The sequence below is a fragment of the Meriones unguiculatus genome, chromosome 10 (genome assembly GCF_030254825.1).
Source record: "Meriones unguiculatus strain TT.TT164.6M chromosome 10, Bangor_MerUng_6.1, whole genome shotgun sequence".
Classification (NCBI taxonomy): Eukaryota; Metazoa; Chordata; class Mammalia; order Rodentia; family Muridae; genus Meriones; species Meriones unguiculatus.
In genome coordinates this window covers 108,609,456-108,626,125 of record NC_083358.1, presented here as the reverse complement: position 1 = coordinate 108,626,125, position 16,670 = coordinate 108,609,456, and the positions used below count along the sequence as shown (strand labels likewise).

The 16,670-nt window shown below is 53.2% G+C and overlaps 2 protein-coding genes across 7 annotated transcripts; one reads left to right on the top strand and one right to left on the bottom strand.

Annotated features, from left to right (window-relative positions):
* Positions 1 to 2,483: 2,483 nt before the first annotated feature.
* On the top strand, positions 2,484 to 11,716 carry Pias3 (protein inhibitor of activated STAT 3). Of its 2 annotated transcripts, none has more exons than XM_021656143.2 (14): positions 2,484 to 2,620; positions 5,006 to 5,423; positions 5,578 to 5,662; positions 5,748 to 5,798; positions 6,201 to 6,291; positions 7,032 to 7,166; positions 7,344 to 7,449; positions 7,948 to 8,021; positions 8,141 to 8,301; positions 9,072 to 9,205; positions 9,284 to 9,452; positions 9,629 to 9,762; positions 9,933 to 9,970; positions 10,509 to 11,716. In XM_021656143.2, the coding sequence occupies exons 2-14, from the start codon at positions 5,009 to 5,011 to the stop codon at positions 10,773 to 10,775; spliced, it is 1,860 nt and encodes a 619-aa protein (XP_021511818.1). In that variant the 5' UTR covers positions 2,484 to 2,620; positions 5,006 to 5,008; the 3' UTR covers positions 10,776 to 11,716. The 2 variants fall into 2 exon arrangements, with proteins under 2 accessions (XP_021511818.1, XP_021511817.1); XM_021656142.2 differs by lacking the exon at positions 2,484 to 2,620 and adding an exon at positions 3,094 to 3,255.
* On the bottom strand, positions 11,286 to 14,974 carry Nudt17 (nudix hydrolase 17). 5 transcript variants are annotated; one of them, XM_060393046.1, is made up of 8 exons: positions 13,963 to 14,974; positions 13,633 to 13,816; positions 13,439 to 13,464; positions 13,217 to 13,309; positions 12,887 to 12,985; positions 12,605 to 12,744; positions 12,106 to 12,264; positions 11,286 to 11,976 (listed from the first exon to the last, which is right to left on the bottom strand). In XM_060393046.1, exons 1-8 carry the CDS (start codon positions 14,152 to 14,154, stop codon positions 11,973 to 11,975), a joined length of 897 nt encoding a protein of 298 aa, XP_060249029.1. In that variant the 5' UTR covers positions 14,155 to 14,974; the 3' UTR covers positions 11,286 to 11,972. The 5 variants fall into 5 exon arrangements, 3 of the variants coding, with proteins under 3 accessions (XP_060249029.1, XP_060249028.1, XP_060249030.1); XM_060393045.1 differs by having other exon boundaries at positions 13,633 to 14,413; XR_009594814.1 differs by lacking the exon at positions 11,286 to 11,976 and having other exon boundaries at positions 12,129 to 12,264; positions 12,887 to 12,968; positions 13,633 to 14,413.
* Between the last annotated feature and the right edge of the window lie 1,696 nt (positions 14,975 to 16,670).

The following is a 16,670-nucleotide window of genomic DNA, read 5'->3' as shown; positions in this document are numbered from 1 at the left end:
GTATCTGTTTTCCACATGTGTGCAGATGCCCAAGGAGGTCAGGAGAGGGTGCTGGGTCCCCTAGAGCTGGAGATACAGGTGGTTGTGAGTGCTGGGAACTGAGCACTGGTCATCCCCGGAGCTACCGTCTAGCCTCTAACACCATGTCTTTGAAAGGTCCTAATGGGCAATAATTAATCAAGTTAAGTTAGTTGTGTTTTTGAGACAGGGTTTCTCTGTGTAGCTCAGGCTGTTCTGAACTCACTCTGTAGACCAGGCTCGAACTCAGAACTCCACCTGCCTCTGCCTCCTGAGTGCTGGGATTAAAGGGTGTGTGCCCCACACCTGATTTTTATTTTTAATTTTGCTTTGACACTGGGTCTTGTCATATAGTCTTGCCTGGAGCAGAACTCATGAAGCAGACCAGGCTAACTTCAAACTTGAGTTGATTTGACTGCCTTCCGCATGCTGGGATTTCAAATGTGAGCCACGTCCAACTTTCTTTTTAAAAAACACTTTATTTTGCATCCCGGCCATAGTGTCTCTTCCATGTCCAACTTTCAAATTAACATTTTAAGGTGATTCTTTTTTATTAACTCACTAAGAAGTAAGATGTGGCTGATCTTCCGCAGCACACTTTTATAGCTTTGTTGAGGTGTGATTGGCACACATCGGTTTTGTATTGGAAGGACTTTGTGCGGTACACGCCATCATGACATTAATTCCAGTGAATACTTTCTGAAATAGCTCAGATTCAAGACTGTTTGTCTGTTTGTTTTTGAGACAGGGTTTCTCTGTGTAACCTTGGCTGTCCTGGACTCAGTTTGTAGACCAGGCTGGCCTTGAACTCACAGACATTGGCCTGCCTGTGACTCCCTAAGTGCTGGGATTACCACTGTGGGTGTCTGGTGGCAATTTTTTTTTTAATGTCCATATACAATTTTGTTCTTATAAAAACAGTGGCTTAATTATGGAAAATTTTAAATATTTTCCCATTGTCACTCCCTAGAATATGTCAAATTAGTATTTCTTTGGATTGTAATGTTAGGTTTTTTTAATTGCTGTTTGAGTTCTTGAGTTTCATTAAAAAAGAATGCAGCACTTTATTAAAGCTCTGTGCCACACACATGGCTGCTTTCATCTTTAATAAATCATGAAGTTGTGGGTTCAACAAAGAATTAGCAATTTTTTGATGGTTTACTGACAATAAATGCTTGATTTATATACTTTTATATACCTAGTTAACTGGGGTCTGGGGTTGCAAATATGCTTTGGACAAAAAAAGAAAGGAACATCAAGGTTAAGAAGAAACAAAAGAACACAGATCAGCAATGAGCTCTGATGGCTTTGCCGGCAGTTCAGTGGCACGGTTCTTGCCTGGCACATTCAAGGTCCAGGGTTCCATCCCCAGAACAGACATGAAGCGCCAGGCCTGATTACCATTCAGAGGAGGAGGCAGCAGATGGGGTTTAGGGCCAAATACTTAGCCTAAATTTAGCTTCAGGGGTCCATCATTCAGGCAGCATGGAACACCCGTGCCCAAGCATCCCCAGTGGTAGGAGAGGGTGATCATTTTCCTAGGAACAAACTCAGGAAGCAGTCAAGTATGGTTTAACAGGAATACTGTTAGCACCTTATGGTTTGGGGCTCATGGAAAGGATTACACTGAAGGCTTAAACTAAACGGGATTACGCCTAGTATTTATTAGAGCCATCTATCTATCATATCATCTATCTATCTATCTATCTATCTATCTATCTATCTATCTATCTATCTATCTATCTACCTACCATGTTTGAACACTTGCCTCTGATGCCAGACTGAGGTTTTGAAAGGTTTTAAGCCCTCAGCATCTAGCAATCCCTGATTAGCACCTTAATGCTTACCACCACCACCACCACCCCCCCTTTTCAGATATTCACTGGACAAATGACTTTATCCCTGAGGCCCCAAACAACTACACCACGTGGAGTAATCACAGTAAACCAGTAGAAGGCACAGCGCCCTAAAGCAGCTACCTTCATAGATACAGCGAGGGGACACCCTCTGGGGGGTCCAAAGCGTTTCAAAGAGGGGCAGGAGGGTCTCCTTTGTGCCTGTACCTCCCTTGTGTTCATTTTCAACGCCACCAAAACTGTGTGATCCCTCCTTGCCGTAAGCATACTTGGATGTAGTGGGGATAGAGGGCCATCTATAGGGTTTGGGTTGCTTATTTTCCATTTGTACCCCAGACGGATGGAGTTCTCACCGTAGAACCTCTGTAAACAACCAGATTCCCAACGCACACAGTCTTGCCTCCCTGTCCAGCCCACTCCGGCCCCTGACCCTCCTGCAAGGGTTCGGAGAGCCACTGAGGCTTGGAAGGTCAAGCGGTCCTCCTCCTCCGCTCTTAAGCGCTCCCAGGAGTTAATAGCTCCGCACCTCCGCCGGGCTCCGGGGCTCCGCCCTCTCCCCTCTCCGAGGTCCTGGCGGGCTTACCCCGGAGGGGGCGGCCCCAGCAGCCAGCCCGGGCCGGGCGGAGCTCTGTCCCGGGCGGAGCTGAGGCTGCAGCGTCCAGCTGCGGGACCCAACTCCAGCCGAGCCGACTTGGGGAGCGGCGCGAGCCCTCTCCGCCCGGGGGCCCGGCCCCGCAACTCCGCCGGTAAGTCTTGCTCCCCGCACCCATCTCGGTGGCTCGTCAACGCCCGGGGCGCGCGGCACTAGCGGGAGCTGCGCCCGAGGTTGCGGTGGGCTCCGGGGAGGAGGTGAACAGCTGTCTCCAACAGCCCGCAACTGCCCAGCGTCCCCCCAAACGGCCCGGAGCGCAGCGCTCCCAGAGCTGGCCGAAGCCCCGCGGGGTCCCCCGAAGGCGCGGGCTCCGACTTGGCCGCCCCTCCCCCATCTCCCGGGGCTCCGGCAGTTCCGGAGACTTTCCTTCCATCGCTCAAGTACCCGCGGCTCCCTAGAAGCCCATCCCTCCGGGCCCGCCTCCTCGTCGTCACCCGCAGGGCCCCGCGGCCCCCGAGCCCCGCACTCCCCGCGGGGCCGCCCCGTCCCCGGCCGGCCGGAGACTCGCCGGGGCGGCCGGGCTGCGGAGGAAGGGGCGAGGCCGGCGGCGGTCCGGGGCCCGGCGGGCGGGGCCGGGAAGGGGAGGTGTAGGGGGCCGGACGGGGCGGAGCAGGCGGCCTTTGCGGCCGGCGCCGGGGCGGAGAGTTTGCGCCGGTCCCTGGGCCTGGGCTCCGGCTCGGGCTGGGGCGCCTGCGATGTCTCAAGATGGCGGAGCTGGGCGAGTTAAAGGTACCGGCCCCCTCCCCCAGCCCCGGGGGACGCGCGGCGCGGCGGGGAGGCCACCGGGGTGGGCGCGGGCGGCGCGGCCGGGGCGGGCTCGCGGGGATGCGCGGCGGGCGGCGGCGAGCGGGGCCCGCGGCGGCGCCCCGGGGGCGGGGCCGCGGGGCAGAGGCAGGGGTGGGGTGGAGGGGGAGATGGTCGCCGCTGGGGGCCGAGGCACAGGGGGCGGGGACGCGGGCGGTCGCCGCTCTGCCGAGTCGCTGGAGTCGGGCGAGGGAGAGCTGCCCCGGAGGCGCAGGGGCGAGTCCGGCAGGCCGAGGGATGCGGCAGTCGGGGGCAGGCGTGGGGATGGGACCCGAGGGCCGAAGGTTGGCAGGCTCCGGGGCACTTGAAGCTTAGTTAGGGGGGAGGCTTTGGGGCTGCTGTTGGCATCTGAGCCTTGAGGAGTAGCAGGAGGCGGTGGAGACGTAGGGGCGGGGCTGCACAGGAGCGCACATTAGGAGATGGGGCCGGAGCCTCCTGGAGGCTTGAGGGGAAGGAACTGTCTTAATGAGGCGTTTTTTCGTTGGAGAGGTGGAGAAGAGTGAATCCTGGGGTAGAAAAATAAGTTACAGAGCCAATAGAGAAATAAAAAGAAGTAGGAGGAGCTAAGGATGGAAAGGTAGAGGGACAGAGTTTTCATCGCATTCCTGAAAAGGGGTCCAAGGGGAAAAGAACTTGGAGAACTAGTGACCTGCCCATGACATTGTAGACATTCACAGAAGGGAGCCCCACAAGGAGAGAGATCTGGCCTCTCCTCCCCCCCTGGCCTCTCCCAAGTCTTCAAGGAACCACCTCTGAGGACGTCCCAGGGAACCTCAGACCTCTTCGTTCCCCTATCTTCTGGCTTTGCTCCATCCTTGTTCTGGACAGCCTGGAGTCCTGGGTCATCTCCCTTTAAAGAGCCTCCTTCTGTGCTGTGGTTCATGGACCTCATTCTCCTGGGGTCTGTGCTGTGGTCCATGGACCCCACTCTCATTCTCCGGGGGTCTTTGTTGAGACGTTTGCCTTGGTTCCCACCCTGGTGGCCATGTGTGCCATGTATAAAGGAGAGAAGCAAGATGTTAGTTCCTGACAGATGGAGTAAGTCAGGCCTGTTGCCTAGACTTGTGGATTCACCCTTCTTCCCTAGAAGGTAGCTTCCTTCCAGTAAAACAAAACTAAAGGAGTGAGTATGTAAGCAATGTAAAAGAAGGTGGATATGATGATGATGATGATGATGATGATGATAATGATGGAGTGTTGAACCCTGACATAAAATCCCTGACCATAAAAAGTTTCAATTCAGAGATATGGGAGAAGAGTGATGGATTGAGGTGATGGAGGGGGTGGCTGTGGGGTACAATCCTTTTGCCACCTGGCCTCTTTCTTCCGTATGGGGCCATCTGCTCTGAGTCCTTCCTTTCCTCCCTCCTTGTATCCTGTCGGTTTCCCAGGAAGCCAGGATCGCCCTGAGAGTCTGAGCCCTGAGCTGGTAATCAGCTTAAGGGAATGTCTGGATTAGGGGTTGGGGTGGGGCCTGGTGGTCTGTGGGCTAGCTAGTTGGGGCTGTGGGCTCGGCTAGTCAGGTCAGCTCCCTGGAGGCAGTGCACTGCTTTTGGACCACCTTCCAACACTGTGGGGGGAGGGGAGAGGCGCTGTCCCCCAGTAGCTCAGCCTCCGTGTCATCAGCGGGCCAGGCCTTTGTGAAGTGGGATCGTTTCTGTGCTCTTCTCTCCAGCACATGGTGATGAGTTTCCGAGTGTCTGAGCTCCAGGTGCTGCTTGGCTTCGCTGGCCGGAATAAGAGTGGACGCAAACACGAGCTCCTGGCCAAAGCCCTGCACCTCCTCAAGTCTAGCTGTGCCCCCAGTGTCCAGATGAAGATCAAAGAGCTTTACCGCCGGCGCTTTCCCCGGAAGACCCTGGGGCCTTCTGATCTCTCCCTGCTGGCTCTGCCCCCTGGCACCTCTCCTGTAGGCTCTCCTGGCCCCCTAGCTCCCCTTCCTCCCGCCCTTCTAACCCCCGGTACCTTGCTGGGCCCTAAGCGCGAGGTGGACATGCACCCTCCTCTGCCCCAGCCTGTGCACCCCGATGTCACCATGAAACCACTGCCCTTCTATGAAGTCTACGGGGAACTCATCCGGCCCACCACCCTCGGTACGGCGGCCTGTGGTCCTTTAGGCTTTATGGATTCAGGTTCAGGGTGGAATCCTTCCCCCTAGATTTTACTCTTGTAGGATCAGCAGTTTGGGATGGGAGCGAGCGGCTTCTCGGTGCGGGCTTGGGAATGACGGTACCTTTGTGTCCTCAGCATCCACCTCCAGCCAGAGGTTTGAGGAAGCACACTTTACCTTTGCACTCACGCCCCAGCAGGTGCAGCAGGTCCTCACGTCCAGGTAGGCCTTCCCTCGCCTGCCTTGGCCCTGGGGACTTTCTTCCGCATGCCCCCTTCTGAACGGACGCTTCTTTTCCTTGTTGCAGGGAGGTTCTGCCAGGAGCCAAGTGCGATTATACCATCCAGGTGCAGCTGAGGTGAGCGGCTGCTTATCAAAGACGGGTGGTAAATAGCGGTATCAAGCGCTCCCCAGCGCCCCCTGGCCCTGTGACTCTTCTGGATGCTGGTGGCTACAAGTATCTTTAGTTTTAAAAATAATTTACTTAATTTTATTTTATGTGCATTGGTGTGAGGGTGTCAGATCCCTTAGAAGTGGAGTTAGAAACAGTTGTGAGTTGCCGTGTAGGTTCTGGGAATTGAACCCCGGGTCCTTTGGAAGAGCAACCAGTGCTCTTAACCACTGAGCCATCTCTCCAGCCCCATGCCACCTACAAACATCTATGACTGTTTTTTTTTTTTCCTGGAGTTCCCTCCAATTCAGTGCTAGACTCACCTAAGAAAACCACCCCTTGCCCACTCATCCTGACTTTTCTCACCAGGTTCTGTCTCTGTGAGACAAGCTGCCCCCAGGAGGACTATTTCCCCCCTAACCTGTTTGTCAAGGTTAATGGGAAACTCTGCCCCCTGCCGGTAGGTAAAGGTTCTTCCTCTTTGTCAATGAATAAACACTAAGTCAAAACTTCTTATGAGAAGGCATGCTTAGGACAGTGCCATTTACAGAGTCAACATCATCTAGAGAGTATTAAAACAGAGCTGACTAGTAGGTCGACAGTATTCTTCCAGAAGGCCACACGTCTAAGAGTATATGGGCCACATAGACTGTACTTGAGAGGTTGATAAAAGGGTTGGGGTTGGGGGGAGGGGCCTCAAAGCCGGGTGGGTAGAGAAATAGGGTGGTCCTGGGAAGAACTGGGAAAGGGGGTAAATGGGATCAAAACACATTGTATGAAATTCTCAAAGAATTAAAAAAAATAAGTAAGATAAAACAGGGCTGAATAATTTTTGTCAGAACCCAGGAGTGGGACACTACTTTAATACAGAAGTTTAGAAAAGATTTGTAAAAGGTTTTGCTATCAGATGAAAGTGTAAGACAGGAAGTGTCCATTGTTCCCTGGGACCCGGTGGCTGGGTTCCTAGTTCCTTGGTCAGTAACTAAGCTCCCCCTTTGACCCCAGAGGCGAACCCCTCACAGCGCTCTCCCTAGGTAGGGCCCTTGTTCTGCAGAGGATCCGTCCTCCTTTGCTCGTGGGTGAGCTGGCCTCGCTCCAGAGAGTAATCTGAGACCGGATTTCTGTTGTGAGAGTTGAGCCCCTTCCCGGCCAGGCCAGGCGGGCGCTCTGTCTCCACTAACAGATCCCTCCCTTCCTCAGGGTTACCTCCCCCCAACCAAAAATGGAGCTGAGCCCAAGAGGCCCAGCCGTCCCATCAACATCACACCCCTGGCTCGACTCTCAGCCACTGCTCCCAACACCATCGTGGTGAACTGGTCGTCTGAGTTTGGACGGGTGAGCCTGGCTGCAGCGGGAGGCATGCACAGACTGCAGGGGGCTGTCTCGTTCTGAGCCGGGCATCCATCTTGCCCTGCGAGGCTGCTCTGTTTAAGGCCACCGTGGGACAAAGTACCTGGGAAAAGGGGAGGTTTGGGAAGCAGAAGCTAATTCTCTCTCCCCTTCCCCAAGTAGAATTACTCCTTGTCTGTGTACCTGGTGAGGCAGCTGACTGCAGGGACCCTTCTACAAAAACTCAGAGCGAAGGGTATCCGGAACCCAGACCATTCCCGGGCACTGAGTGAGTAGCAGCCTTTTCCTCCTCCTGCTTTGGGCTCAGAGCTTCCTGCCACCCCACCCTCCTGGGCTTTATCTGGAGTAGCCCCACACCCCTGCTCCCCCTGAGTCTCTGCGGTTGAGTTAGGGCCTCAGGCAGTGGGAATAGCTTTGCGTTCCCAATCGTACAATGGTCTTGTACCTCAAAGACCCTAATTTCACCCTTACTAATAGAGTTCTCTGCACTGAAAAGCCTGAAGTTCATTCAGTCTAACCCTGGCACGACGCCCCCCTCCCACCGAGATAGGCCCTAATGTAGCCCGCATTTCACCCACCAGTGTTTAAGCATCTTCAGGGATGGAGACATCTCCTCTCCATACCCAGCCTCCTTGATCCAAACCCCCTCGTGTGACATGCCATGGGCCCCCAGAGACTCTACTCAGCTGCCTCAGCTGGGGCCTTGCACTGCCAGGCTGCTTCCAGCCTCGCTGACCCCATGGCCCTGGCCTCATTCTTGTTTCAGTCAAGGAGAAGTTGACCGCCGACCCTGACAGTGAGGTGGCCACCACAAGTCTCCGGGTGTCACTCATGTGCCCGGTGGGTACGAGGGGAGAGGGGGAGAGGGGGAGAGGGAGGGAGGAAGGTTGGGTGAAATTCGGAAGACGGTTCCTAAGGGTACTGGAGCCCGCTTTTCTAGAACGAACTCTTGTCGTCAGCTAGGGAAGATGCGGCTGACCGTCCCGTGCCGCGCCCTCACCTGTGCCCACCTGCAGAGCTTCGACGCTGCCCTTTATCTGCAGATGAATGAAAAGAAGCCAACGTGGACGTGTCCCGTGTGTGACAAGAAGGCGCCCTATGAGTCTCTCATTATTGATGGGTAGGTCTCTTCAGCTGCCCTCTTTTCTAGGACGGCTGCTAAGCCACCCCCCACCCCCATGGCTTACTTCTCTCTTCCAGCTCTCACCTGCATTCCCTTTATCCATCCATCTACTGTGTGTGACATTAAGGACCTCAGCGCTCTGCACGCATTGTTTCATTGAGTCCTCATAACAACCCCATGACATAGATGCCACCATTACAGCTGAGGAAAGAGACCCAGGGCTGAAGGTCACATTTGTAAGTGGCAGAGCAGTGCATTGAATAGTTGCAATATATTGCTGATAAAAAAAAAAAAAAAGTACCTGAACTTCTCACAGAGCACTGTCAGGTTCCTTTTCATTTTCACTATTATGAAGGGCATTTGTTAGATTGTCACAGTAAGTTGGTTTTTTGCTTTTATGTTGTCGTCGTTTTGTTTTTTTGAGGTTCTGGATGTACTTGTATAGGTGGTCTTTCATCACCAACCCCCCAAAAGCAAATGATTTTCTTGGTCCTAAGCAGTCTCCATTAGGGTTCTCGCATTGTCTTCTAAGGTTTAACCCTGCACCTAAAATTTGTGAAACCCTTTTCATACTTCCCCACTGAGCTGGGGATCAGACCTTGGGGTCTGCGTGCTAAGTGCCCTGTCATTGCCTCGGCAACACTCAGAGGTCCAGCCAGGTGCGTGATACAGATGAGGGGACCGAGGCAAGGACGTGAGTCTCGGAACACTGAGCGCTAGTCCAGCCATCTCCCAGCCTCCTGAATTCCCATGTCCTCCTCCCCTAGTCTATTCATGGAAATTCTTAATTCCTGTTCGGACTGTGATGAGATCCAGTTCATGGAAGACGGATCCTGGTGTCCAATGAAACCCAAGAAGGAGGCATCTGAGGTTTGCCCCCCGCCAGGGTATGGGCTGGATGGTGAGTGACCCTCTGCTCCCCAATTGAGCTAAATCATGGATGACCCTTTTTCTGAGACAGCCTGTTAACCGCCCACAGGCCTCCAGTATAGCCCAGTCCAGGAGGGAAATATGTCAGAGCATAAGAAGAAGGTCGAGGTCATTGACTTGACAATAGAAAGCTCCTCAGACGAAGAAGACGGACCTCCCCCCAAGAAGCACTGCCCTGCCGCCTCGGCTGCCATCCCAGCCCTCCCTGGGAGCAAAGGGTATGAGGAAAGGCCGTGTCTGCAGCACAGGGCATACATGTCAGAACCGCCTCTGACCAGAGGGCAAGCCTTGGGGTAGGGAAGAGTGGAAGGAACAGGACCTTGGGCCTGGGCGACGAGCTGCCGAGGGCGTCTCTCCTTGGCTGGTTTCTCCAGCTTCTCCTCTGCATTCACAGGGTCCTGACATCTGGTCACCAGCCATCTTCGGTGCTGCGGAGTCCTGCAATGGGCACGCTGGGCAGTGATTTCCTGTCTAGTCTCCCACTACATGAGTACCCACCGGCTTTCCCACTGGGGGCTGACATTCAAGGTATAACACTGACCCTAAAATAGGGGGGTTCCTGCCCTGTCCTACCCTCTCCAGACCCGTTTCTTTGCAGAGCTCCAGGGACAGGGACAGGGGGATTTTTTTTTTTTTTTTTTTTTTTTGTGGTGAAGGGGTCAGAAGGAGGTTGATTTTGATTTTTCTTTTCCTACCAGGTTTAGATTTATTTTCTTTCCTCCAGACTGAGAGTCAGGTAAGTGATCACTTCTAGGAAGATCCAAGACCTCAGAGGAGTCCTTTCTAGACATGGTGATACTCTCTTCCCCTGCCCAGTCTCCCTTGGGACTTAAAAGTGCTCTTCCGTGAGGGGAAAGGTGGCAGCTTATTTTCCTTATGTCCACCGGCTCTTCATATGCATTAAGTGTAATGGTTGAACACAGACCCTCTTCCCCACAAACAGGGGTTTAGAAAGTGAATGTGCCTTCCTAGCCCCTTCCTGGCTACCACCCCCTCATGTACTAGAACCTTCCCCCGTGGCTGTTCCACACATTTCAGACACCCACAAGGCCAAGCGCTGGATATCTGGAGGAACTGTCTCCAGGCAGTCCCTGGAGGGGCACAGGGGAAGGGCCCGGGGAAGGAGGGCCGAGTCAGAGAGGTCCCTGTTTTTCTTCTTAGGAATGCCTTCTGATCCATAAGGGTTGATACCCCACACAGTAGTTCAGAGATGAGTGCTGGGGGTGGGGGGTGAGTCGAGGTAAAACTGTAAGCCGTGTCCTTCCTTCCTCCAGCACTACGGTCCTTCCGTCATCACCTCGCTAGATGAACAGGACACCCTTGGCCACTTCTTCCAGTTCCGAGGAACCCCTTCCCACTTCCTGGGCCCACTGGCCCCCACCCTGGGGAGCTCTCACCGCAGCTCCACTCCAGCGCCCCCTCCTGGCCGTGTCAGCAGCATTGTGGCTCCCGGGAGTTCCTTGAGGGAAGGGCCTGGAGGACCGCTGCCATCAGCTCCCTCTCTGACTGGCTGTCGGTCAGATGTCATTTCCTTGGACTGAGTTATTTGGACTCTGAAACCTTCATTGGCCCCCCACACTGAGCAGATATGTTATGGGTTCCCAACCCCTGGCTGCTCTGATCACCCTCAGGGGTCTTTGGCCAAAGGCCAGGCTAGACCTCCGTGGAAACCTGCTTTTGGCCTTATCTCTGCTTACCAAGGCCAGTACTCAAAGGGTTAACATTTAACCTTTTTAGAAAGGATGTTGGGGTTCATCTTTGGAAGTATTCTTTGATGGTGGCCCATTCCTTTGGGTATGGTAACCTAGGCAGTGGGAGGCAGACAGAAGGATGGGACCTGCGGGAAGAGGGGGTCCTCAGCCTTTACCAGATCTGCAACCTCTTGGGGAAAGGGTACTTTCCTACCGTCCCCACCCCCAGACACTTTCTCTTCCCAAACCTAAATGTCTGTTCTTTTATGTCCATTCCATTCTCTTTGGCCACACACTCAGGTGGCAGATCTGAGACAAGAAGTTTCAGAGATGGACAGAGAACTCTATTTTGGGTTGCAGTTCTTTGTGTTTTTTTTTTTTTTTTTTTTTTTTTTTGTACATAAATAAGAAAACCCCAAATTATCCAAAGATGACTCCCTTGCCTTTGACTTCCCAGTGTGACTTGAGGAGGAAACAAGGCCTTAGTTGTGATTCCCAGGGGCTTGGGAGCAGGCCGCGGCCTTCTACTGCCTGGGTCTCTCTATTTATGTATTTAAGTTTTCACAATGTTCTTATGCTAACCAGCCAGGGCCTAAGCTTCTCACGTGCTGCGTTCAGGCCTGGATCACTCTGCACCTTTTGTGGGACTGGGGGGCTCCGTGTTCTCCTTCCCAATACTCAGGCCCCTTCAGGGCCAAGGCCCTGTGATGTGACTTTACTTTTTATTCCCAGAGTTGTAGCAGAGTTCTCACCTACAATAAAGGTTGTGAATGTTCTGTGAGCGTCAAGAACTGGACGAGAGTTTGAACCTCACTTTCTAAACCCCTGTTTGTGGGGAAGAGGGTCTGTGTTCGACCATTACACTTAAAAAACATTTTAAAATGTTTATTACTGTGTATGTGGGCATCTGCGCCATGCTTTTGCATGTGGAGACCGGAGGACAGCTTTGCGAGGGAGATCATGGGTATTGCGCTCATGTCTCTGCCACACTTTCTCACAGCCCGCCATCCTTCCTTTGCTGGTCCGGAGTCCACGTGAACTTCACTTTTACCTGGGAAGGAGTGCGGGCATTCACACAAGTGTCTCCAAGAACTGTTCCTCTTCCTTTGTCTCTTTGATGTCCATAGGAACACCAGACCATTCCAACCCAAGGCTGTGGTGCCCTCAAGCCATTTCTTACCTTCCTCTGCCCAGATGCTGCAGCCAGAGCCCGAGGGCAAACTTGGTTCCAGCACTGACCCTTTCTTTGTCCTCTTCTGCGTTGGGAGTTGCCCGCATGAGTGTGGACACGGGCAGGACCAGAGGCCTGGTTCCTCCACTGTCTTTCAGCTCGGTTGCGCTGGATTATGACAGTTTCTGTTCAGGGTGTGCCTTGTAGCTTACAATGAACTTTAGTATACTGGGCCATTTAATCCTCCCAGTTATTGCGGCAGGTGAGTGAGCGTTAACCTCACTTAACAGAGAGGGAACATTCAAGGTTTAAATGGCTTTCTTCTGTGGGAGAGTAGGGGCTTCAATGTTGGAGCATGAACCCTTCACACTGGGATCTTCCATCTCGGGTGTCTTTTGATTGTCAGTAGGACAACTCCCCTAATCCCTCCCACCACCTGCAACTCCAGACTGCACCGCCCGTGCACGCATGAACGCAGTTGTCTGCTGATAGATGAAGTAGAACTAACCTGAGAGAGGGTGGTAGGTCCTGGGAAAGGCGTCTGGGTGGCTCTGTCCCGCCGTCCTCTGTGGCAGCTACAGCCTCGGCTACGTCAGGTCCCAGCCACATAAAGGCACTCACCTCATTTGGGTTTACTTGGATCCGGGCCTGGGGTTAGACATGTGGATTCTCTTCACTTAGGGGAAGAGGAGGGGAGCAGACAGACAAGGGGTGGCTGGTAGCTTGGTTGTCTCCCCTTGTTCTCCCCAGCCAGGTCATTTCTCCCATCTTCCCCTGCTGCCAGGCCTACCTGGAGCTGCTGCTGTGACTCCTGGGACGTGACGAGTACATAGAGAACGAGGTGATGGTATTTGGGGAAACCCCAGCTCAGCCTAGGAGGGTAGGCAGACTATGAAAAACAAAAAACAAAAACTAACACAGCACATTAGGAAACTTTGCATCTTGGAGACCGTAAGTAGAGTTTAGGGAGTACAATGCTGGCCCGGAGCCGAAGGAGTGGGCGGTAGGTAACAGGTAATGAGGGCATGTGTGAGGCCTATGGTTTGGGGCCTCCGCGCCATCCGCTGGTGCCCACGGCAGGCAAGGATTGTTCAGTGGGCCCTGGGTCGTTCTTTCTCACCTCCCATAACCCCAGGAGGACACAAGAGAACTGGTTCTGGGGCAGCTGTAGTCCACACTCTTCCCTCAGCTCTCGGAGCCCGCACTCCAGGATCTGGGAGCCAAAGGGAGCAGGTCAGGGTACCCAGAGTTTAACCTAGCATGCCCCTCTCTGTCCTTCCCTTCGCCCACACCCAGGGGGACTCCACTCTTGGGGCTCTCGGTGGTGTCGGCAGACCGGTACCTCCTCATCAAGCTCCATGTGCCCACCTGCAAGGAGAGTGGGCCCAATAGTGAACGCTGGCTGCCTTCGACCAGGGACCCCGTCCTCCATGGGGCAGAGGAAGCTCGCGGACACAGCCCCTGGGCCCCGCCACAGCAGTGTGGAGGGAAAGGGCGACGGTCTCCTATTGACCCTATTCCTAGGTGCTCACCTACCTGGAGGAACCCAGACGTTGGGCGAAATGCGGAGAGTGCATGTCCTTCGGGTCAACAAGACTGTCTGGTCACTGGACTGGAGAATGACTGCCACACCCAGATCCACACCTCTATTTGTGAGCAGCTCGGTCCTGGAGACCCCAGGCTGCTGGTCCAGGGCCGCGAAAGGGCAGAAAGGAGGTCTCTGACAAGAGGGGGTTGACCCGGCTAAGACTTCCGAAGCAGAGTGGGGCTTCCAGAAGTCAGGGGAGCCCGCGGGGCAGCTGTCCTGCCGCCACTCTCCCAGATCCCAAGCCGCCCTCACTTTCCCTGCTGGTGCCCTGTCCCAACCTGGATCGGAAGCCTCTCGGAGGCGCCGGGGAAGGGATTGCTGGAGAGGACAAGCTGCCCCCGCTCCAAGCTGCAATGCGTGTACCACGGCCCGGGCCCCTGCCCGGCGCCCAGGAGGCCACACACACTCTGTGTGAAGCTCACCGACTGCAGACGCCCGGCCAGGCGCAGCAGCAACCTTGCGGCGGCCATCGCGCTGCTCTGGTCGCCGCTTGCCTGGCGCCCCCTGGTGGCCCAGCACGGTGAGGCGTGAGGCTTCCGGCCTGCCCACGCGAGCCAGGTTTCCCAGACCAGTTGGGAAATTTAGATACAACTTTTGGGGACAATCCCTGAGTGAAATGTTCATAAAATACAAAGAAACCCACCACACGGTCTCACTTCCTCTTGAGTTATTTCTGACTTCTCTGTATGGGACAGTAATCCCCAGGCAGAATGGTTTCTGGATTGGCATTATTCCCCACCAGCCCCCATCCACTTCTTAGCAGGGAGCGCCTCTAATTAATTATGTCTTCATATCAGACACCTAAAAATTTAAAAAAAAAAAAAAAAAAAAGTAAAGCAGGGTCTCATGTAGCCCAGGTTAGTCTCAAACCTGTGTAGCCAAAGCTGATGGCCTTCTGGCTAGCTGGCCTCCAGGTCCCCTGCATCAACCAAGCTCACTTGCAGTTCTGAAGATCAAAGCCGGGCCTTCTAGTAGCTGTGGTGAGTAGCTGGAGCGCCGAGACGATCTTCTATCTTTGAAAATAAATAATCACATTTATTTATGTCATTGTGGGGGTCTGTGGAGGTCAGAGAAGCTGGCTCCCTCCTTCCATGAAGCGAGTCCATGAAAAACCTCAGGTTGGCACTGTCTGATAGGGGTCAAGGCCTCCTCTTCCTGGGATGGTCAAGAACCTGAGACAAGATAAGCCACCGGCCTGGGGGAAAACCAAATACTGTTGTCTGCTAAAGGAACGTAGCAATTGGGTGACTCCTAATGACACTCTGCTGTATTCTTAGGTTCATGTCCTGCTCAGCTGTCATCAGGGAAGATTCCTCCTGAAGCAGATGGGACCAGAGGTCCACAACTGGACAGTGTGCAGAGAGCGAGACCCTTTGGAACACTTAACCCTCAGCGGAATGTCTTCATCAAACCTTAGGGTCAGAGAACTCTGTGGAAGAGGTGGAAAGACTGTAGAGCCAGAGGGGGTGGAGGACACCAGGGAAACGGCCTCCAGAGGCGGTAGGAATGGGACACAGGGACTCACAGGTTAGGCATGGCTCTATGCACAGGGCCTGCACAGGCCTAAGCCAGACGGGAGTCCCAGCACCGAGAGGGGATGTGGGCACATGCCCCATCCTTGACCCGGAAGCTATTACAACTGATAACTGCTTGCAAAGGGGAATCAGTTTTCTCCAGTGGACTCTCACTGGGCATACAAATGCCACTTCTGGGCAGGACACATGCCCAGCAACAGATGGGCAACACAGAACAAACTCAGTGGTTTTTCTTGGAGTGTTTTGATTTCATAGTGCTTTGTCTGCACTTTTTTTCTCCTTAGGGAGTTCTTGCTTGTATGTCACAGTTTCTGCTCTTGGTTTTACGGGCTCTCTCTCTGTGTGTCAGTCACCTGTATTTATTTTGTTCTTTGGCTTTTGTTGTCGTCTGTCTTGCTCTATTCTGGTTTCTGGTCTGTCTTGTTTTATCTTATTTTTAGATGTCTGGTTTCTAATGAGAGAGAAAGAATGTGGATATAGGTGGGTGGAGAGGATCTGGGAGGAGCTGGGGTAGAGAAACTGTAATCAGAATATATTGTATGAAAAAAACTATTTTCAATTAAAAATATTCAGGTTGTCAAACTTGGCAAGCAAGGACCTTTACTTCCAGACTAGGGCCTCCTGTTTATTGTGATACGTTGGGTTTAATGTAAAATTAGCAACATATTGACACCCAAGCGTTATTGGTAAGAGGAAAGGGTCTTATGAGCAACGCTTACCTGTGTTAAATGAACTGAAGCTACTGGGACAGACTATATTCAAGATACTGACACAGTTCAGAGCAGAACCACAGAGAGAAAAGTAATGAGGTAATGATTACGCGCGCGGACATCATAGTAAAGTCTTCCACATAGATAATTTCAGATATTCTAGAAGCCTAGAGTTGGCAAATTTACACACTCAGTATGACTGCTTGGGCCATTTTACCTGTCAGTCCTGAAAACAGGTCTTCTTGCTGGGTGTGCAGTACATGCTTTAACCCTAGTATCTGTGAAATGCAAGCTGGAAGATTGCTGAAAGTTTGAGGCCAGCCTGGTCTACACAGTGAGCTCTAGGTCAGCCTAGCTAGGCAGCAAAACCTTGTCTCAGAACCAAAACAAAAACCAAGACCTACAACAAAAAAACCCAGAAACAGGATACCTACCCCAGTGGCATCCTCCAAGGCCATACTTCTAAACCTCTCGATTAGTGCTATCAGTTGGGGGCCAAGTGTTCAAATCCCCAAGGGGAGCCGTGAGGGACATACTCAAACCATCACAGTCCCTCAAATTTCTTCCTAGGCGTCAATTCCATTTGCAAAGTCTGTGCCTATTTTGCTGAGTTGTAATGTTTAACACATAACACATGCACACAGTGTACAGTATCCTGTTTCTGCCACCATGCCTTCATTCTGCCATCTTGGACTCTGGCCCTCTGGAACTGCAAGGCCAGGTAAGGGTCTTCTGTAAGTT